The sequence below is a fragment of the Schistocerca piceifrons genome, chromosome 2 (genome assembly GCF_021461385.2).
Source record: "Schistocerca piceifrons isolate TAMUIC-IGC-003096 chromosome 2, iqSchPice1.1, whole genome shotgun sequence".
Lineage (NCBI taxonomy): Eukaryota > Metazoa > Arthropoda > Insecta > Orthoptera > Acrididae > Schistocerca > Schistocerca piceifrons.
In genome coordinates this window covers 1,011,387,880-1,011,411,020 of record NC_060139.1, presented here as the reverse complement: position 1 = coordinate 1,011,411,020, position 23,141 = coordinate 1,011,387,880, and the positions used below count along the sequence as shown (strand labels likewise).

Sequence of the window (23,141 nt, the reverse complement as noted above, 5' to 3'; positions counted from 1 at the left end):
TGTGTGTGTGTGTGTGTGTGTGTGTCCTATTCCACACTATTGGCTAGTTTCAACTGTTTTCTGAATTTAAAGTGCATGTTTTCATCTTCTGGCGTGTGACATTATGCCATAACAAAGAACCATACATGGGCTAATACGGTAATGGTACTCAAAGAAAATTTATGTTTGCTTTATGACATAACGTAAAATCTCTTGATGCTTTATGCGCATGAACATACGGACTTCCTGTTTTCGGGCACTCTCTAGAATTGCTGAAACGAATCGTATTTTTAACAGGCCATGGGAAAATATTGGGAATGGTGGCTTGAAAAGCATTACTTTCAAAACAAATTTCCTTTTTCGCAAGATGAACTACGTTACGTGTGAGAGTATGCGATGAATTTCTTAAAACACACAGCATTTGACTCTCATTTAAAACGTAACACTTTGAGAACAGCCATGTAAAAGAATTTCAAGCCGGAAGACCAGACATTTATGTCATTATTTAAAATTTTATTGGCACATTTGTGTGATGCACCTTAAAGTGTAACAGACACGAAATAAGACGAATAATATAGGAGGAAGCTTAGCTTCCCTTGTAGCTACATTATGTGTGTTATCTGAACTATCAACTTTTCCTATCTGTGTGTTCGCACTAGTTAACAGTGATGTTGCTATTAGCTGACTATGTCACGTGTCCTATGCTCAGAGTATCTTCTGCCATCGGCTGGCGAGATCACACGACATGAGCCAGGATTGGCTTGCAATAGGGCATTGCAATCTCGATTTCAGTGCTTCAGAAGTTAATGTGCTGTGTTGCATGGAATTTGAATTTATATTTCCATAATATGAAAATAAGCAGCGTTTTCTAAAGTGCTGGAAGTTCTGCGTCGGTATATGAAACCTTAACCTTGAAAGGGTTGATAAGTTTTACATTTCAGAGAGAAAGTATACTGTCACGTAACACAGAAAAAGTATATTTTCACTGAGGAAAAAGTGTATCTTTAACCGGGAAATCTGAGAAAAATCGAATTTTTTTCCCTTGTTCGCTTTTACACACTCCAGTGGCAGATAATACAAAGAGATATTGTGTGCCACTGAAATGTTTATTGGTGACGTTTTGAAAGCCTGTGTTCAAAGAAAAGTTAGCAACATATTACTTCAGCCCACTTAGATATAACGAAATGATTCTTTTCAGAAAAATCAGGTAAATTAGAGCTCATACAGATTTTTATCAACATCATCTTTCCCACAAACCATTTGAAATTGGAGCAGGGAAGGGGGAAATAGTAGTGGTACCGGAGGTATCCCATGGCAAAGTGACTCGTGAAATTTAGGTGTAGAATTAAACCTTCATAACCTAGAACTCTGAAACTTGCTTAAGGGTTCCAGTAACTTGAAGGAAAAAGAATGTTGTCTTGGAGTTTGTGGTAGGATACAGGAATGTCACATCACTAACTTCTGGGCTGTTGAGACAGTGGTTTTTAGAAAGTGCCCTCCAAAGTGGATATTTTCAAGTTATCTTCTTTTATCACAATTCCTCGTCCTCTTAAATGTTGTTCATCCCTCAAAAAGTAAGATTAAAGGAAGAGCTGGAGACATTTTAAAAAATTGCTGTGACATCTATTAAAAGTTCACTTAGTTATCGTAAGAGCATAAAAGAAATACTCGACAAACTGCTATGGGAAACAATACATGAAAAATACTATATGTTGTGGAGAGCCCTACTTTCAGAATACATATCGGATGAGCGAAGAAACGCATTACTCCCTCCAACATAAATTTCCCATACTGACCTTGATTGTAAAATTGGATAAATGATTTTCCCCAGACCTTCCTTCACACAACTCTTATAACAGTGGCTTAGTAAGTGCAGATGTAGATGTAGGAAGGGAAACAGTAAAGACCTCAAATTTTTAATTGTAATTGTACATATCTCATTGCTAAAACTATAGCTTTGTGCAATGCTGTAGTGTTATTATAACATCTGTAACAACCTAATAAAGTAATTGTTTGTGTTGTAGTTCCTCAGACACAGAAAGAAGATAGACTGAGAAAGGAACCAAGTGAAACACCTCCAGGGCCATTGCCGAGAGGCCGGAGAAAGTCACAAGCTCTACAAAATTCTGTTGAAAAGGTGGAGCCAAAAAGAGAGAGATGGTCACAGCGAAGGGAAAAGAGACTGCGCCTAGAAGAAGCTTCAAAGTAAGTGAAGTTGCAACAAGTTGTTTTTATTGTGAGTAGGATACTTTTGCCATTATTAAGCTGGATGCAAAGTGTACTATCATAACAAAATATGGAGTTAATAAATAAATGTGTGAGCTACAGAGGGAATTGCACAGAACTTAACATATGCTCTCCAACTGTCTCTTGCTCACTAGTGAATTAAGAACTGTCAAGATATTAGACGTTGGGTTACATTTGTATCCGATTATGTAACAGTTAAACTGTGGTGTAATTCTTTGTGTGTTGCTGAACTTCTTATCATCGAATGTGAGATAACTGTTGCTAGTTAGATTATTAATCTGTATGTGAAGCTCATTTTTAAATTGTGATAATACTTTTGGGTTATTGTTACAGTAGCTAGAGTTATAGTAATAACAGAAATCATAGCATTCATAAGGGTCTTTTTTTCTTTAGTTTTCAATTATCAGTGCTAAAACAGTAATTTTTATTTCATGAGGGGAAATTTGTTGTATAGATTAATTTTGTAGATCTTACTTTTGGCTATCCTTTCATGGCGTAATAATCAAACCTGTTTCTAGGAGCACCTCAGAAGATGTTGAAGACTGTCCGATGCCTGAATTGAAACCTGAAGTCCAATTGGAAGGTGTAGGAGTGTTAAGGGAAACAGCAGTACCTCCTCCATTGTCACCACCCCCTCTGCACCAGCAGCTAAGTACTGATCTCCCTGAGAGAACCAAGAGGGCTGTGCATTCCGGTGAAAAGAAGAAACGAGGGTGGAAAAAAGGCCGGCCCCGCCGTAATCATGTACCAGAACCAAAGTCTCCCAAACCACCGAAGTTAAAGAAGAAGGTACTTAAACAGTCTCTTCTATTTTTATTTCTTTCATTCTGCCCCTCTCCCTACCACCCCCACGACGCCCCCACCACGAAAAACACTATGCATTAACAAAAGTGCTACAGTATTGACACACAGGAACTTGATTTGAATTCTAGGGTAGGGGAGGATTGTGTTGTTATTTGCCATCATATCATGTTGTGGTACACATGATATATTTCCCGCATGTGTAAACCAGAGCACACTTTTCAGTGTACAGAATGAGATACTACAGAATATTGGTTCTATACGAGACACATTTTCCTGTGTTTACAGTTGGAATAGCAACCTAGTGATTGGTTAATACAATGAAATTCACAGTGGGCTGTAGATTCATAAATCAATTTCGATTTATCTACTTTTTTGACGCCATAATTTGTTACTATCTGGTATGTGGAAAATCGTTTTTAATTTTTAAATTCTCTGTTAAAATTTTGTTATTATTATTACCACCATATGTGCCTTCGTGCATGCTATTTCCTGCGGTGTTTTACTTAATCTGAGGCAGCACAGTAACTAAAGGTAAGATGTGCAAAAAAGAGTTGTTTTCACTGAATAGTTTTATTAAAATAGAAAGATACACTACTGGCTATTAAAATTGCTACACCACGAAGATGACGTGCTACAGATGTGAAATTTAACCGACAGGAAGAAGATGCTGTGATATGCAAATAATTAGCTTTTCAGAGCATTCACACAAGGTTGGCATCGGTGGCGACACCTACAATGTGCTAAAATGAGAAAAGTTTCCAAACGATTTCTCATACACAAACAGCAGTTGACCGGCGTTGGCTGGTGAAACGTTGTTGTGATGCCTTGTGTAAGGAGGAGAAATGCGTACCATCACGTTTCCACTTTGATAAAGGTCGGATTGTAGCCTATCGCGATTGCGGTTTATCATATCGCGACATTGGTGCTTACGTTGGTCAAGATCCAATGACTGTTAGCAGAATATGGAATCATCGGGTTCAGGAGGGTAATACGGAATGCCATGCTGGATCCCAACGGCCTCACATCAGTAGCAGTCGAGATGACAAGCATCTTATCTGCATGGCTGTAACGGTTTGAGCAGCCATGTCTCAATCCCAGAGTCAACAGATGGGGACGTTTGCAAGACAAAAACCAACTGCAGGAACAGTTCGATGACGTTTGCAGCACTAGGGACTATCAGCTCGGAGACCATGGCTGCGGTTACCCTTGACGCTGCATCACAGTCAGGAGCGCCTGTGATGGTGTACTCATCCTGGGTGCACGAATGGCAAAATGTCTTTTTTTTTTGCCCCAGATGAATCCAGGTTCTGTTTACAGTATCATGATGGTCGCATTCGTGTTTGGCGACATCATGGTGAATGAAAATTGGAAGCGTGTATTCGTCATCGCCATACTGGTGTATCACCCGGCGTCATGGTATGGGGTGCCATTGGTTACACATCTCAGTCACCTCTTGTTCGCATTGATGGCACTTTGAACAGTGGAAGTTACATTTCAGATGTGTTACGACCCGTGGCTCTACCCCTCATTGAATCCCTGCGAAACCCTACATTTCAGCAGGGTGATGCACGACCCCATGTTGCAGGACCCGTACGGGCCTTTCTGGATACAGAAAATGTTAGACTGCTGCCCTGGCCAGCACATTCTCCAGATCTCTCACCAATTGAAAACATCTGGTCAATGGTGGTCAAGCAACTGGCTAGTCACAATACGCCAGTCACTACTCTTGATGAGCTGTGGCATCATGTTGAAGCTGCATGGGCAGCTGTACCTGTCCACGCCATCCAAGCTCAGTTTGACTCAATGCCCAGGCGTATCAAGGCCGTTGTTATGGCCAGAGGTGGTTGTTCTGGGCACTGATTTCTCAGGATCTATGCACCCAAATTGCGTGAAAATGTAATCACGTGTCAGTTCTAGTCTAATATATTTGCCCAATGAATACCCCTTTATCATCTGCATTTCTTCTTGGTGTAGCATTTTCATGGCCAGTAGTGTCTTTCATAGTGGCCGGAACGCCATCTCTCAGCACAGGTAGCAGCAATTGATGAACAATAAAACTACAACATAGCTGTCTTCAGTGTGGAATGCAGAGTGTGTGTGTCTGTAGCAATGAAAGGTTAATGATTAATATAATATACATAAAATGAGATGAAAGAATGTAGGTTGTGTGTAAGAAGCTTCCATCAGTTAATCTGCATGTCCCCAGTGATATTCACCTCACTCTTTGCATCCCTATTTGCTAGATATACAGTTAAGCCTGGATTAGAATTTTATTTCATAGGCTGTAACATTTGTTTCACAGTGATATGTTCGTGATACGATTAACTTCCTTCCAGTTGTTTGTTTGTGGCGATTGAGAGCTCTTCAACTATTTTCATAAGATCAGTGTGTCACAGAACTCCCAAAGCTGTGTCATAGTAACATTTAACTGTTCACAGTATTAAATGATATTCCTTGTTATTTAAAATAATGTTTTGCATTATGCAACTTAACTGAGACAGCATACAATATTTAACTAATGTGCCATTTAATGGTGTCTTCTTCGCAGCGTTTAATGAAGCGTTATACTGGGGAGGCATCGGTGTCATCAGTGAAGTTAAATGATTCTGAGAAGAAAAATACAAATGCTGTGATAATTTCTGAATCTCAAGTTGAAGAAGGAAAAACTTGTGACAAAGAAGAGAATGTGGATGCTATAAATAAATCTGAAGTTCCAGATACAGACCCTGAAGTTTCAGAACCTAAAGAACAAGAATTGGAACGAAGTTCTGAAGAAGATAAGGGAAACATTACCAACATTGTCAGTGAGCAGGAAAAGGCTGATGAAGTTGAACCTGTGAAGGATATTGTTGAAGAGAAGGAACAGAGTGAAGCACCTCTGTTGGAAGAAAAAACAGAGGAGGAAACAGTAAATCCCTCCCTTCAAAAGAATGAAGAGGTGAGTTTCGCCATTTTCACCCTACCATATAACATTTCCTAGTTTTGTTGACCAAGTGTTAAAACACCTGGGTGAAAGATTGCATTATCATCAAGTGTAAGCCAGTCTACCAACCTGAATCCAATTATTATGTGGTATTTTCAGTTGTGCATTCATTTCCTCAAAAGCGAATGTTAGGATGCCATCTTGAAGCATAGAGTGCATGTATTAATGCCTTTCATCAGTTTCCTTTAACTTTAAATGACTGGTAAAAAATCATTTGCAATGAAACACAATTAACAGGTCTCATACTCATCTTAAGTATGGAGTATACTTAAATCAAAAGTAACTAAATTCTTTCTCGTGATGAAAAATGATAATGAAATTGAGAATTCTGTTTACATAAATGGCTTTAAATGCTAGGTGGTTATAATGAAAGTGCAGTTACTTACAGAGCTGCAGTGTGAGCTGTAATTATTGTGTGACAGTGAAACTTGTAGTGTGTTAATGTGGAACCGATTTACACTGGAAAAAAATTAGTTTCTATTTTGGCCACCAGGTGCAAATTGGATGTTTTGAATGCAAGAAGGATATGTAGTAATTGATTAGGTATGGGATGCGGGAAGATAGGGTCACACAAGTGAGAAAGGAATAATGTTGATTTCATTATTAACTGCCTCGCACACACTTTGGTCAATATGAGCACTGGTGACGTTGATGAGATGCTGTACGGCACGAGATTTGCACCTGGTAGCCAAAATTGGAATGAAATTTTCTTCCAGTATAAATCTGTCTCATATTAATGCATGAATATAAAGACCAAGCTTTGCTTCCATATGAAAATTACAGCCCACGCTGGTCTTCTGTGAATTGGTGCACTTGAATTATAACAACCGGTTGTATTCAATTATCACTTTAAATAACAAAAAAAAAACTGTGAGTTCTAAGTATGGTTAAAAGCTTGCTGGTTTTAGTCAAGTAGAGACTGTCTAATCAAATTTTACTTCAGAGACATATCTTGTAAATTAGTAGCATTCACCACTGCTTGTGTGTTTTTAGTGTCATGTTGTTAAAATGGTGAAAGCAGCAGCATAGTATGGTTTACTGATGGGTCAAAAACGGATTATTCTGATGATGATGATGATGATGATGATGTGGGGGGCCAGGGTGTGTGTGTTACAGCCTAGACTCTTTAGAGTGCAGTTCCTGTAGGGAAAGCTGGCTATAGTATTCCAGGCAGAAATATTTGCTATCAGATTGTGTGCAGAGGAGGATCGACATAGATTAAAAGGATTGTAGCATCCACATTCATTCAGATAGCTAAGCAGCTCTGAGTGAGTGTGCTGACTACCTAGCCAGGGCAGAGACAGCGACACTTTCTGTTGGACCATAATCTGCCCTAACTATCGCAAAGTGATAGTAAAATTTTGAACTACATAGCTGAATGAAGAGGCAGCATGTAGAAAATGGTTCAAATGGCTCTGAGCACTATGGGACTTAACTTCTGAGTTAAAGTTGGACCACTAGTCATTATTATCCCAGGATTACAGATACATATTTTATACAACATTGTTGATGCCAATGTCAGTGTGGGATTATGGAATACAAATGTTAACCATCAGTATAGAGACAAAAACCTCTTTTGTAATGTTTAATGTGGCTACAAATAATAAAAATAAATGTCAGTCATATATTGCTAAAATTGTGAGCTGTTGGGGTTTAGGTAGTGACACAGGTATAACATTTGTCAAGGAACTCTAGGAACAAGAAATGAACTTCTTTTGGCTACAAGTGCCAGATATTGTCTCAATAAATATAGAGCAGATAATTTTAGTTCTAACTTAGAGCTACTTAAACCTAACTAACCTAAGGACATCACACACATCCATGCCCGAGGCAGGATTCGAACCTGCGATCGTAGCTGTCGCGCGGTTCCAGACTGTAGCGCCTAGAACCGCTCGGCTACTCTGGCCTGCCAGCATGTAGAACCTTGGACTAAAACCCAAAAATAAAAATGTGTGAAGCTAATGGTGCCGAGACCAGGCTTAAAGAGAAGTTCATAATGCTAGGATTTAATGAGTAGGAGGCAGGTTAATTTCCTGGGAAGTTTAACGACAAACCATGGGGACTTCAAGAAACAACTGTTCACCATGAGGATAGAGAAAGACGTCCCAACGTGCAGGCTATGTGGTATGGGAGATGGAACTGTACCTCATTTAATCCTCCATTGTCAAGCTCTGGAGGCCAAAAGACACAAAAAATATTTAGGTGACTAATGACTGAAGAAATTTCGGCTAACAGAGACCTAGTAAAGGAACTCTATTCTGTAAGGGTACTCATTGGCTTTTCTAGAACGACAGGGAGAGCTACTGCACAAGGAACTGTTTCATTGTGGCTGGTAGGAAAGTAAAAGCACGGTTTCTTTTTTCCCTGGTTGAATCAAATCAAAAAATAAATATTGCGAAAATCAGTTTGGCTTTAGCTTTGTAATATTCAGACAGCTTAGATATTGTCAAAGTAATGTCAGTGACCTTTTCTAGTTATTTAAAACAGCCTGTAATTTTACCTAAAGATTTTAATTAGTGAAAAATTATTTCTGTATATGTGCTGGCATGGTCTTCTCTTCATATTATTACAATGACTATTTTTTGAGTGTTAGCGGAAGCGTCAGGCTGAACACATTTTATTTTTTCTTAAAAATGAGCTATTCAATTTCATTGTGTTCATCTTTTAAAAGGTATTGTTTATTGAATAAGATCACATAGAAATATTTACACAGCAAATTTGCAGAAATATTGTTTAACAATTGCCAGGCTAGGGAAAAATGAATGAAGCATTTTTTTTGTTTCAAAGACTTGCCAATTCCAAACATACAGTCTCAATCCTATACAGATTGTTTAACAATAGACTTACAAATAACTATCACTCATTTGGAAGCAAGGTACAAAAACATTTGCAAACTGAATGCTCAAAGTTTCATTGTGTTTTTGAAATATTCACCACAAATAAGATAGTAGTTGTCAGTTGTAATGGAAATGTAGGCTGGTCAGAATATCCCAAATCCATGCTAACTTCGACCAGCTACAGTTTTTTCCATTACTTCCTTTGTGTTTTATAAAATATATTGTACTAATTAGTATGTAATTCTTTTATAAAAGCCCCTGTGTTCACTGCCATAAATACTACATAAAAAAACAGTCATGATAATCACATTAGAATCTGAAAATCAGTCAAGTGTACCAGTTTTGATACTGAAGATAAACAAGTGCCCCTGAAGCTATAAAACCGAGTGTATAAAAACTTAATGGTGCCGACATAGGGAAATATGCATTTCATTAATTGGTTTTCTTATTTACATTGCAGAGCTCATACAAAAGTTGAATAATTCTTGAAGTGAAGACACTGTTAGAAAAGCCTGTCAGAAGTGGAGAAGTCAAAAACTATTATTTTATCATGTATACCATCCACATTGTATGCTTAGAAGTTGCAGCATGTCATTTTGTAATAGTAATTTGAAACTACTTTTTGCCCACAGGAAAGTGCGAAAGAGCTCTTGACAACAGTTGAAAAAGAGCCCGTAGCAGAGGAACAGAGAGAGAATGTAAAATCGCCAAGTGTGGAGCTGGTTGAACAAGATACTGAAAAGTTCTCAGCTCAAGAGTCCAAAGATGAGCCTAAGTCTAGTGCAGAAATTGATGAACCACCGCCTGTTCCTTGTTCAAAATTGGCCTCTGAACCTGAGAAAGAAGATGTAATACTTCTTGAAACAAATGAGGAGGAGGAAGATAAAGAAACTGACATGCAGCCTATTCAGGTGAAGACAGATCTAGATGAAGTGGATCTTACTAAAAGTGATGAAAAACATCATGATCATTATGAGGAGGGTGATAATGCAAGCATCACAGAAAATAATGATGTTGATGCTGTTATGTTAGTTGAATGTAGTGATAACAAGGAGAATATGAGTGATAAATCACAGGATTGCTGCAGTGTTTCAGGTGCTCCCTCAAAAAATGAACCTGTGGAAGGTAATGAGCTGGATGATAGAAATGAACCATCACATAATGAAGCAAGTTCACAGGTTGATACATTAAAAGACACTGAGAGCAAAACACCTGGTTCACCTCAAGCTGTTATAATATTAGAGGAGAAAGAACTTAATTCAATGTCAACTCAGACGCATTCCAGTTCACTTGGTAATATTATGGATGACAGTAGTGATGGCTCCAATTGTGGTACTGTTGAAGTCAGTCAGTCGTCGACCATGCTCAGTAATGAAATGAGCCAACAAGACCAAGCTGACAGTGGTGCACCGTCCGGTGATGACAAACAGTCATCACAACAGTGTGAAGTTGTTGAAATACCTAGTGGCAATACAACACCTCGTTTAGATAATAGTGTTGAGACCATTCAACCAGCAACACCTCTTAATCCGGGATCTGTAAAACACACACCACCAACACCTTCGCAGCCGGAAATACCTAGTATGGGAGTCTATACTCCAGATTCAACAACAAACTCTGTGCATTCTCTTCATGGGTATGGTCAGTGTGATCTTGACGTCAGTCAGTTGGGGTTAGAATCTCCTACTTCTATATCTTCAAATGATATGACAGCACAGAACTCTGTTGAGACTCCAAGACCCCCTTCAGTTCTTCCTCAGACGACCAGTCACACAACACAAACTTCATGCCAGCAGACATATTCTGAGTGTATACAGCACCAGCCACAACAGCAAATTCAACCATCCCAACCACAACAACAACAACAACAGCAGCAGCAGCAGCAGCAACAACAACAACAACAGCAGCAGATACAGCAACATCAAACTCAGCAGCAACAGCAGCAGCAGCAACAACCACCCTCTGCTCAGCAGCAGCAGCACCACCATCAGCAGCAGCCACAGCAGCAGCAACAACAACAACAACCACAGCAGCACCAGCAACAGCAGCAGCCACCTCCACCCCAGCACAGTATGCAACAGCTCCATCACCAGCAGCAGCAGCAGCTAGTGCCTACTTCCTTAGGCCAGCAGCAACATTTGGCAATCCATATTCCCATATCACAACATCAACAAACTCAGCATACTATTCAGGTGCAGCAGCCTCAAGCTAAGACTCAGCGACAGATGCAACATCACCGCACTAAGTCCAGTACTGGCACACAGCATAAACATTCAAGCAATCCAGTACAAACACAGAGGTCTACTCCACCATCTGTGCAGCAGCAGACTCAACAACCACCACCACAACAGCAGCAGCAGCAGCACAATCCCACACTTCAGCAGCAGCATGCAGCTCTCCAGCAACAACAATCCAGGCAAAGATCTACACCACCATCAGTGCACCATATGGCAAGCACATTATCGCAAGCAGCTCAGCAACAGCCTCCACCACAGCAGTTATCACTGCAAGCAATTCATCAAACAACTTACCACCCACATCATCACAACATCATATCATCCCAAGCGAACTACATTAGTGTGCCACAAATGGCAGTGAGTTCTCAGGCCTTCCAGCCAAGTGCAGCTGGTACTTTTGTAAGCATGCCAATGACAACAGTGATCCAGCATCGTGTTGCTGCTGCAGCCCAGCAAGGTGCTGGAGTTGCTGCTCATCGCACGGCTCCTGCCTGTTCCGTTACAGCTCCTGCTAATTTCACTACAAATTTCTATGTGCAGACACCAGCTGCCCATCCGCATTCTCACACCCCTGCACCTGTTCCTGCACCCACACCTACACCTGCGCCAACTCCTGCACCAACACCCACACCACAGGCAGCCCCGCCATCTGGTGGTGGGCAAGGTAATGCTGCTTCTTCGTGTAGCCTTGCAAAGTTGCAGCAACTGACTAATGGTCTGGAGGCTATACCACAGAATGCCTGTGGTACCATGACTCCTCCTCCACCAGTTGACCTGACACCACCTCCTCCCGTCCCATCTGCTCATCATCCACATGCAGCCATGACTCCACCACCTGCAGCGACTCACCAGATGATGCAGCAGCAAGCTGTAAGGAATCTGCCAACACCACCTGCTGCAGTTCCCAATATACAAACACAAATGACACTTGCTGCTGCTAATTATTACAAGTACCACCAATCTAATGTGAACGTGAGCAATTTGGGGGCTGCTGTGGCACCACCTGTTGCAACAACTGGAGGTCGCACATCTCGAACTCCTGCTGGCACTGGTGTCGCAACAGTGCAACAGATGCAAGCTGCTCCTGCCAGAGTTAGTCCCAATGTCACAATAAATCCTAATTTGGTAGCAGCAGCTGGTTATGGAACTTTAAATGGTTATCGAATGGCAGCTCAGCAGACACCTGGAACTGTTGCAGGTTATATAACAAATACAGCAGCTGCAGGTTTTATCAACCAGGCACAAATTCCTATGCAAATGGGTGTGATGAATATGGCTCAGACGCAGTATCAGGATCCTGCAGCTATTCAGAGGGCTGCGCAGCAAAATACTATGTACACTACATATGGCTATATAAATGGCAGCATAATGCAGCCACTTAACGGGACTATGCGTCGGTAGGACCAGTAGTTTGGCATGGCATTTTCAAGTTAAATTTTGGTTGGATTCTCATTGCCATGCACAACATTTAAAAGGACAGTCATGTAAAGTGAAATTGTAAATAATGTAATATTGTTACACTGGTATTGTACATTGTATTATGTCCACAGCAGTATGGAGTTGCCCTTCTGTAATATTTGATCTCTCTCTCTCTCTCTCTCTCTCTCTCTCTCTCTCTCTCTCTCTCTTGTGTGTGTGTGTGTGTGTGTGTGTGTGTGTGTGTGAAAAACATTTAAGTGTGCAGTGCAATGCATGGTAGCTGTTGTGCACTTACTGACAGTTACATCAGACCTGTTTCCTGTTTATGTTATTAAACACTTTACTTGTATTCTTAATGCTAAAGTGTTTTCTCCCACCCGCTCCTCTCCCCTTGTTATATCACTAATTCTTGAAATTATCATATGCCTAAAAATTATTATTTTGTCAGTACATAGCTCTTGAATGAGACAGATTGCAGCAAGTATCACCAGAGAATAATTATACTGGCTCATATTACAGTTTTAGTGTAAGTTTCAATCATTAAGAATCATAATTGAGTCTATTGTATCGTCATTTCATTTCCAACAAAGGACGATCATTCCAGGCAGAGATCTAATAAATACCCTGCCAATACAGTAAGTGGCTACTGCTGTTTGTTCAGACATCCATTGTGTTTAAACTACTAGAAGAAAAAAAGTAATAGAGAGATCTGTTGTGGAAGGTTTTGTAGTGAATACGTATCCCATTATTGATGTGATATTTTTGGTCCAAATTGTAGAAATTGTTATACTCTAATTTTGTAGCTTGAAAAATCCTGCATTTTTTGCAGTTTTCCATAAAAATATTTTGAATATAAGAAACTCAGAAATTGAAGATAATGACCATTCGGTGATACAGACTGGAACAGAGCAGGAGTCTATTCCACAAAATGACTGAAATAGGTTAGAAAATGTTGCTACAGTTTGCTTTATAATCATAACTGGAAAAAACACAAACAGTTATTTGTGAAAGGAATTGTAGGCTATTTCTTCCGTTTTTTAGTTCTTAGGTTATATTATTACTGCCTTTTCGTTGGTGTATACTGCACAAAAAAAATTAAAAAAAATAGTATAATTACTGAATTGCTACTCGTCTCTCCCCAAAGAATGTCGCTTCTTTGTCTTGTTTTGCTTTCTGTCCTGAATATTTATGTAGTTAACTTAAAAATAGAAGAATAATTCTCAGGGTACGGCTAATGTATACAAAGGCTGTGACGAGCATATCGCGATAGAATTGTGCATTAAGCAAATGATCCTGAGGACCTGTCATGCAGTGTAGTTTTTGAACAGTGTGGAAACCTGTTCTATCAAGAAGCAAACACATTGTTTCTTTTGTGTTGTGTTAATACAGTTGTCATTTAAGACTAAATGATCACAGTAATTGCCTCGAGAGGATTTCTTTTGTGCTGTTGTCAGTGTAATCTGCCACCTCTCCCCCCCCCCACCCCCCACCACTACCACCACCACCACCACCACCACCACCACCCTTGTGACCCACACTTTGCCAAGGTTTGTTATATACAGACCACGTTATATTCTGTTGACAGCTTTCACATAACTGAAGTTCCAAGTCGCCAGAAAGATTATTACTGTCTTTGTAACAGTAAACACTGTTGTATATGTTTCTTCAGATTCATGGAATGTTCTGTACCTAAATAAAGTGATAGTTATTCTGACATAAATAGATAGAATCTCAGCAAACTTGTTCACGAATTGTCTGAGTTTCTATTTTGTATGTACTGGTGGAAAAGGAATAAAACAAAATGGTAACTGGCAACACACACAAATTCCACTTCTTCCTGTGATCATCAATAATCTTCTATGTAATTGCCAGAATTGAATTTTTCCCTTAACTGTGATCAAGTTTTTCATTTGTTTTCCATTGTTTATTCAATTATTTGGTTGTAAATGTTGTCAGTGGGATGTAATTTTGAAAATAAAATTGGAATTGCTACTTAAATCACAACCAGAGAGACAGCATCCCATTGATTTCAATAAATGGGTTGAAAGGAAGGCTTTATTCATTTGATTTAACAACACACAGTGATATCTGCTTAACATAGTTATATATTCTGTATGGTTTTTATTCTTAGAATGTTGACACTACCAGAGCTTCTGTGGACTGAGAATACAGTTGATAGTAGAAAATTGTGGCATTGATGATTTCATTTTGAATGTCAGTCTCATGACACATTCAGCTGAAAATATGTAAAGCATATACTCAACTGAAAAATGGACCTCTGGTTAATGAATATATTACTAACACACAAACATTTCCTGAATTGCGTTCCTTTTGTTATAAATTCATGTAACTTATAACATAGGCAGTGCACATTACTGCAATGTGTTTTGTCTGCTTGGACTTTGTACTTTATGCTTTAGTGGTTACTTAAGAGGAGGAGAAGTCTCTTGGTTTTTTCTCATGACACTGTTACACATTACTTTCTTTCACATTTGTAGAGTCAGTTGGTTGGCTGTATTTAGAAGCATTCACAATGTTGTCAGGATGTTCTATGCAGAGTTTAAAAGTGCTATTAATGGCTGTGTGTGGATAAAATTGCCATTTAATTGGGAAGATGGATATGTGGTGCAGTGTTTTACGACTTTTGTAATCAGGGTTACTTTCTTAAACATGTGCTATAGTGCGTAGCATATGTACAAGAAGTAAATTAAGACTTTGTGGTTGACATCATGATCAGCTACTCTTTTAATAATCAACATATTGATTGCAGTATCCATACTGTGGCAAGAGTAGGCACACGGTAGGTTAGGAAACATGCTAACAAGATTGTATAATATTTTCTATGCTTGAATCTTCGTTTTCTATTCAGGTTGTATATTAAAGAGTTTTATGCCTTTTAAATCAACACGTGTGTGCTATATATCTGTACCAACAATGACTTCTGGCTAATGTATTTATCTGTGTGCATGTGCAGTTCAAAAAATAGACTGTTGAGCAGCCATAAACATTGTTTTTGTTGCTAAGGTAAATATGTTAAATATTTATGTTTGTCACCTGAAGACTTCAAATTTTTTTAGATGATAGTTTTTACTATCAGCTAAACTACTGCATAAATCTGTACATTAAATGTTGCAGTGTTAGGTTTTTAATGTAATTTTATAATCATTGTAAATAAACACTGTTCTGCTGTTCTTATCTGGGAGCAGTAATCCATTAAGACTGTGATTAGTGATACTTTTATGAGCAATTGTTGTTTAATGATGTATATTGTGTTCCATATTGATGACTGTATTTTGAGGATGTCAATAAGAGAAGTGTGATCATTGTACAAATTCTGGTATGTGTTGTGCAACTGATATGAATGGAATGTGATATTCTGAGTGGATGCTGTTTTGCGTGAAAGGACAAATGAGAATGTAAAATGAAACAAAAAAGAAATTGAAAAATTGGTAGCTCACATGGTACAAATTTTCTGCTTTGTGAATGTTTTTATCTGTATAAAGTGAATGATTTGTTTTAAGACATTTCCTTTATTCTGTAATGTGTGAACTGACAATTTCTTCGACTATCCTGTTGAAGAACTATATTAATAAAATGTGTTGTGTAAGGCACTCAACATAATATAATTTAAAGAGAGACTAAGAGGTGTTGACTATTTGTTAGCTTTTGTTGACATTTATTGACTGAAAGAGGGCTGTTTTGAAGATAAATGCGAGTCATTGGTCTGTCCCTGCTGTCTAGGGTTATGTTTTCTAGAACATCTGGGAAGGACTTGATGCTGTCCTTAGTTCTAGATTTATAGAGCAAGAAATCACTGATAAAATAGCTTGTTGTGCTATGTGTAATATTTATATGGGTAAAAGTGATATTAGGTATACAAAAAGTATTTGGCTGTAAGCTATATTTATCTAAGTTTTTGTCTCTATATGTACATTTCTTATAATAATTATTTTTATGAAAACAATATTAAAAGAGAACTAAACAATAAATCTTAGTGATTCTTTTTAATGTACATACTCTGTGTAATGCTAAGGTAGGGACATCACAAATACATGTAATAAAGATTAGAAGCCCTGCCTTGTGGCACAAATTTGTGAAAATGTTCTTCATAGCTGCTCATGTTAGTGAGGCTGTATATACGCTGAATGATTAAAAGCTGTTAATACATTCACACTGTAAAATTAAAAAAAATGAAATGTTTCATAAAAAAAACCATCCTTAACTCCGTTAAACCATATCCTGTTTTTACGCTAGACACACATTAAAGAGTGGTTGAAATCTCCATCCATTCATCCTGATTTAGGTTTTGTACATTTGCTCTGAGTCACTTAAGGCAGTTGTCAGGATTAATCCTTTAATATGTCCCTCTTTATCTTTGTATAGTCTGTGTTGTGACTTACCAAATGAAAGTGCTGGCAGGTCGACAGACACACAAACATACACACAAAATTCAAGCTTTCGCAACAAACTGTTGCCTCATCAGGAAAGAGGGAAGGAGAGGGAAAGACGAAAGGATGTGGGTTTTAAGGGAGAGGGTAAGGAGTCATTCCAATCCCGGGAGCGGAAAGACTTACCTTAGGGGGAAAAAAGGACGGGTATACACTCGCGCACGCGCACGCGCACGCGCACACGCACACACACACACACACACACACACACACACACACACACACACATACAGACACAAGCAGACATATTTAAAGACAAACTCTGGTTACCAGAGCTTTCAAAGTAGCAAACAAGAATGTGAATAGACTTTATGAACACTCAGCAGCAACACATGTCAAGGTAATCTGGCTACAAAGATAATGATTAAGGAAACAAACCTTGAAGGAAGGGTTAGTTAAAGTGAAACATGGACAACAAGAAGTATATGTATATTGGTAATTACGATGTGTTATCTGTCCAAAAGCAAATAAAATATTGCCAGAGAGAATGCTGTCCATGCTGCAGAAGGCTGATGGTTTTATGTGAGAAAGGAATGGAGGGAGAATGTAGAATCTCTTTTGCATAAATTATCCCCCTGCCTCCCCTTCATGACAATTGAAGCACAGGTACAAAGCAACATACTTATCTAAGAACTACCCTAAAGGCAGATACTTTGAGCAAAATCTCAACTTGGCTCAGTACTATACCAGTTAGTATCACAAATTGTGCCCTATATACCTTCTTTATTCAACAGTGTACTAAGACTGGAAAGGGCAGATGAAACCTAAAAGATGACTAAGGCAATTGAAATAAAAAATCTTACGTGGATTGCAAATCATATAGGCAACTATACTAGTCATTGTTCTGAGAAAGCTATAAGAATGATTACTGTGTGACCATTTTAATGTGTGCAGGGAGCCTCATAGTCTTAGCCAGAAGCAGTGCAGTTTTACATGAGGTAAGTATATTGATAATGCCATCAGGCATTTGGTTTACATAATGGAGAGCTCACCACAAAAATTTGTGGTTGCAATAATGAGAGACATTACAGATACATTCAAAACCTGCTGTAGTCTGGAATGTTTGCATTTGAGGGAAATTGTAGTGATATTGGCAGTCGACACATTGATCATGAACAATGAGAGTGTAATCAGTGTGATTCCTTTGTTAGTGAGTTTCTCATATGCGAGCTGTAAACATTGCTTATCTTACATGCTGTATAAAGTGCATCTAACAAGTGTTGTACATTTCTGTTGTTCAATTTATTCTACAATCAATGCTGTGTGGAAGTTATTGTGTGTCTGTAACTTAATTCCAATAGCAGTCACCTGGTTAAGAGCATATGACATAAATTTGGAATGTTTGGCATTGTCTCAATAATGACTCCAAAAACATCACTGCAAACAATGGCTGCAAACGGGAGCAAACATTGCTAAGCAAACCAAACATACAGAAAACTAAAGAAAATTCAACAGGAGAACAATCAGAAACTTCAGGCAACTGTAAGTTGCAATGCAATGTAGGGCCCTTGGCCACATAAAATAGCCACTATTCAGACTAACAAGATCTCAATAATGGTTTATGCAAACCAAAAGCATTTTTAACAGTATGGTAACAGAAGCAACATGGAAAGATTTCATGGCACAGTACTCCAATTAAATGAAACTCAAATTGTGCAAGGAAGAGGTGTTACAAACTCGGTGCTATGTAATATTAGAAGACTGTCTAATACAGAACTTCACACTGTCTCCTGAACTCTGTCTTCAAAAATTGCTGTGTGAAGAGAAATCAGGGGACAGCTCTCCCAAACAATATTTATGTGATATAAAATGATCAGTTATCCTTATGTATACAGCCGTTTCAATAACTTTAGCAAATACTGATGGCATAGAGATAGGTCTAAAATTGTCTACATTATCCCTTTCTCCCTTTTTATAAAGTGACTTTAGTACTGAGTACTTTAATCTTTCAGGAAACTGACTGTTCTTAAAGGAAAAATTACAAATATGGCTAAGTACAGGGCTAATACGTGCAGCACAGTACTTTAATATCCTGCTAGGCACTCCATCATATCCATGAGAGTCATTAGTCTTCAGTGATTCAATTATTGACTCGATTTCCCCCTTGTCGGTATGGCAGTGGAATATTTCAGACATCAATTTCAGAAAGGCATTTCCCAAGAGAGTTATATGGTTCCCTGTAGAAACTAAATTTTTAATTAATTCACCAGCAGTGCTCAGAAAATGATTGTTAAATACTGTACATATATCTGACTTATCAGTAACAAATATTTTTGCTAAGCACTGACTTTATATTGTCAAGCATGTGCAGCTGACCAGACACTTCCACATAAATGACCAATGGTTTTAATTTTATCCTGTGAATTAGCTATCCTATTTGCATACCACATACTCTTTGCCTTCCTAATAACATTTTTAAGCACATTATAATACTGTTTGTAATGGGCTACTGTAGCTTGATTGTGACTACATCTAACATTTTGATATAATTCCCACTTTGTTGTAGATGATAACCTTATCCTACTAGTCAGCCACCCAGGCTGCCTTTTACTGCTAGTGCCCCATTTAGAATGTTCCAATGGAAAGCAACTTTCAAAGTGCTTGAGAAGTGTGTTAAGGAAAGCATTATATTTGTCATCCATGTTATTGGCACTATAAACATCACGGGTGGCCTTATCACGTTTGCCATAAATGGCTTCTCCCTTACAATTTAAGGTTGTGTGTCCAAAGTGCTGGTATGTAAAACAGAGCACTGGGTTAAGAAAATGAGGCCTCACACTGATGCACAGAAAACCAGCCTTAACATGCTGTGGAAGTTTTGTGCTGCTGAAAGTCAATTTAAATGAGTCTGATTTCATGAGACAACCATCTAACCATGTTATGTACGTCAACAACTTCTTCCTAGGACACTCAACTTTCAGTTGTTCTTGGGGAATGTCAATCAGATCCCTGACAGTCACAACACCTTTAATATAGTTCAAGAGGTTGTGCAGTTCATTTTCTATTTCATACTCCCTGAGACACTGGGCTTTCTGGACGTTCTTCACCTGTTGGGATTAGATGTTTCTATCAGCAATGTCCCATACTGCAACCACTTGATAGATTTTAAACTTTCAGCTATTGTCTCTAAACCTTTTTATATGTAAAATGGTGAAACTTTCTCAAAGCCCCTCTTTCCTTCTAACTATTAAAAATACATTTTGACTAGCAGCATGTATTCTGTTACTATAAATACCAGAATTCTGGAAGACTTCTGTGTTTGGAGGATTGGCTACACAAGCCCTCTTATTGGACTGGGTGTTAGTACCTTTCAGTAGCTCACCCTTTCTGCTGGGAGGATGGAAAGAAAACTTTGAGAGGATCTATTTCAGTCCCACAATCAGCAAGGGAAATAAAAGTCCACCTAGACAGAGCCTTGCATGCCTAGGTAAGCCTTATGCAACTGAGGTGAATCAGGTTCCCCAGTGTTTGCCGTCAAATGACTGTTCCACCTCAACAGCCATGCATTTCACTGGCACTCAGCACATCATAAGACTGAAGGTTTTTTTATAGAGGTTTTTATCACCTTTGTGATCCAGATGGTCAAGCTAAGATTGCTGTTGCCTGTGATGATTAGGGTTCCACCACAATGCCACATGGTGGTCACTGAACATACTCAAAGTTTACATTCACAGGGGACTGGTGGCACTTACCAGTCCCCACCTCAAGAATGCAAGGGTCGTCAAACCCATGCCAAACAAACGAATTCTGAGCCCCTGACAATGTCTACCGTAAATAACAGCGATTGTGGATGACTTCACCCAGCTGCATCCCCATAAGCCATTTGAACATTGTGTATGCCAGGAGAAACTCATATTTCAGTGGGTATCCTGTTGACCACTGTTACAAAATTTAAAAATACTATCTATTTCCTCCCTTCACATATATGAGGTGGTGGTGTTCTCACATAAAAATCAACATACACTTGACATTTTATGTTTCCATCACAACTACAGCACTCAACACAAAGAGAATTTTAAACTTCCAAGACACCGTTTGAAATGTTATTCCAGAACACCAGAGAGTGTGGGGTTAAACATTTACAATAAAAGAAAAGACAGTAATATATTTAACTTGGAACTTGGTTCACTTATTAGGCTGGTCTTTACTTTCCTGGTAAGAAAATGTCATTATTTTACTGAAAAATCCTTTGAGGACAGTTTCAAAGCTTGAACAAGGGAATTATATTTTTCAAACAATGGAAAATCCAGGATGGAGTGTAATAATAATATGAGAAAGAAACTTGCTACTCACCATGTAGTGGAGATACTGAGTTGCAGATAGGCACAACAAAAAGACAATCACAAATGAAGATTTGCACACACATACACTCTCATGCAAACACAACTACACACACAACTGCAGTCTCAGGTGACTGAAACCACACACATATTTTTGACACATTCATACTTCCATTATTTGTGTACTGGAAACTCTGTACATATTGTCTAGCAGTATTTTAGAAATGTATATAAAATAACATAAATGTTTGTATTCCTTTTGAAAAATGTTCTTATTGTAAATCTTGACATGTATCTTATAGATCAAATCAAATAATTTGAATATTGTACATAACCAGATGAAAAAATGACATTTCAAATTTGTGAGCGTATCTCTGAGGAACCTAATTTTTGTAATACCTCTAGTATTACAGGCAATTTTAAAATATTTCTGTTTGCACATGACATTAGCTTGGTAGTAAAGGATGTTGTGTGCAACAATGGCTCTGTTTCAAATAGTGCAGTTCATGACATAAGTTCATGGCTTGTAGAAAATAAACTAACGCTAAATCACAGTAAGACTCAGTTTTTACAGTTTATAAAACACAATTCAACAGAACCTGGCATTTTAATTTCACAGAACAGGCATATGATAAGCGAAACTGAACAGTTCAAATTTCTAGGTGTCCAGATAGATAGTAAACTGTCATGAAAATTCCACATTCAGGATCTTGTTCAAAGACTTAATGCTGCCATTTTTACTATTCGAACGGTATTTGAAGTAAGTTATCGTTTGACACAAAAATCAGTCTACTTTCCTTATATTCATTCACCTATGTTCTATGGTATTTTATTTTGGAGTAACTCTTCCCATTCTCAAAGGATATTTTTCACTCAGAAATGGGCAGTTCGTGCAATAAACTGTAAGTTCATGAACCTCTTGCCGACCCCTGTTCACTAATCTGGGTAGATATACATATATTTACTGTCATTTCTTGTAAACAATATCAACTTATTCCCAAGAGTTAGCAGCTTTTACTCCGTTAATACTAGGCAGAAATCCAATCTGCATTTGGATCACACTTCCTTAAATCTATCACAGAAAGCTGTGCAGTATACTGCTGCGCCCATTTTCAATAAGCTACCACAAGAATTCAAAAATTTTAGCAGTAATCCATGTGCTTTCAAATCAAAACTGAAGAGTTTTCTCATGGATCACTCTTTCTATTCTATTGAGGAATTCCTTGATAAATTAAGCTTATTTCTGTGTTATATTGTTGACTGGGATTACTTAAATTTATGGCTTGACTTTTTTTGCATTCATAAACATTTTATTTATCTGTTCCTACTTCTGTGTTATAATTTCATGCACTGACATGTTCCATGACCTTGGATATTTGGTCCTCAATCTGGTCCTATGGAAACAGATGTGTAAATAAATAATAAATAAATGGAGTAGTTGGTTGTCCATCTCCTCCAAAGTGTGTAGACTGCTCTGAGGATCACCCCGTCTGCTGAAATGACTTCCTTGAAGAAAGGAAGATACAGGAGATCAAAACAACTAAGCATATCTTGTGTGGCAAGGCCAAAAGGATCTATAAGGCCTTGCATCCCGCCAAGTTCGCTACCTCCTTTGCATCTCTTCCTAAGCAGCCAGTACAGAAGACCAATACTGCTATACAAACAGAGGTTGCTGGTGTCAGCACTGGTACCTGTGTTTGCCAGTGCACTTCTGCTGCTGGGGTTACACTTCCTGCCAGCACATTGGAAAAGGCCATGGTCTCTAAAGTTGCAGAACTCCCTGCACCTCCAAAGGTTCAGTCTGGTCCACTGCCCAGTGCTGCCACTACCAATGATGTAATTGTGGCTCTGAAGCCTACCGAGGGAAAAAAAATCAAAGGCTAAGTGTCCAACACCAACAGAGTAGG

The 23,141-nt window shown here is 38.5% G+C and overlaps 1 protein-coding gene across 1 annotated transcript in view; it reads left to right on the top strand.

Annotated features, from left to right (window-relative positions):
• Positions 1-16,675, top strand: part of LOC124777998 (histone acetyltransferase KAT6B) — a 281,082-nt gene extending 264,407 nt beyond the window's left edge. The window contains exons 13-17 of the mRNA XM_047253571.1: positions 2,004-2,184; positions 2,745-3,015; positions 5,579-5,968; positions 9,483-10,672; positions 10,922-16,675. Coding sequence (XP_047109527.1) covers positions 2,004-2,184; positions 2,745-3,015; positions 5,579-5,968; positions 9,483-10,672; positions 10,922-12,488 — 3,599 coding nt within the window. The 3' untranslated portion in view covers positions 12,489-16,675. The remainder of the gene's footprint in view (positions 1-2,003; positions 2,185-2,744; positions 3,016-5,578; positions 5,969-9,482; positions 10,673-10,921) is intronic.
• Positions 16,676-23,141: the final 6,466 nt, after the last annotated feature.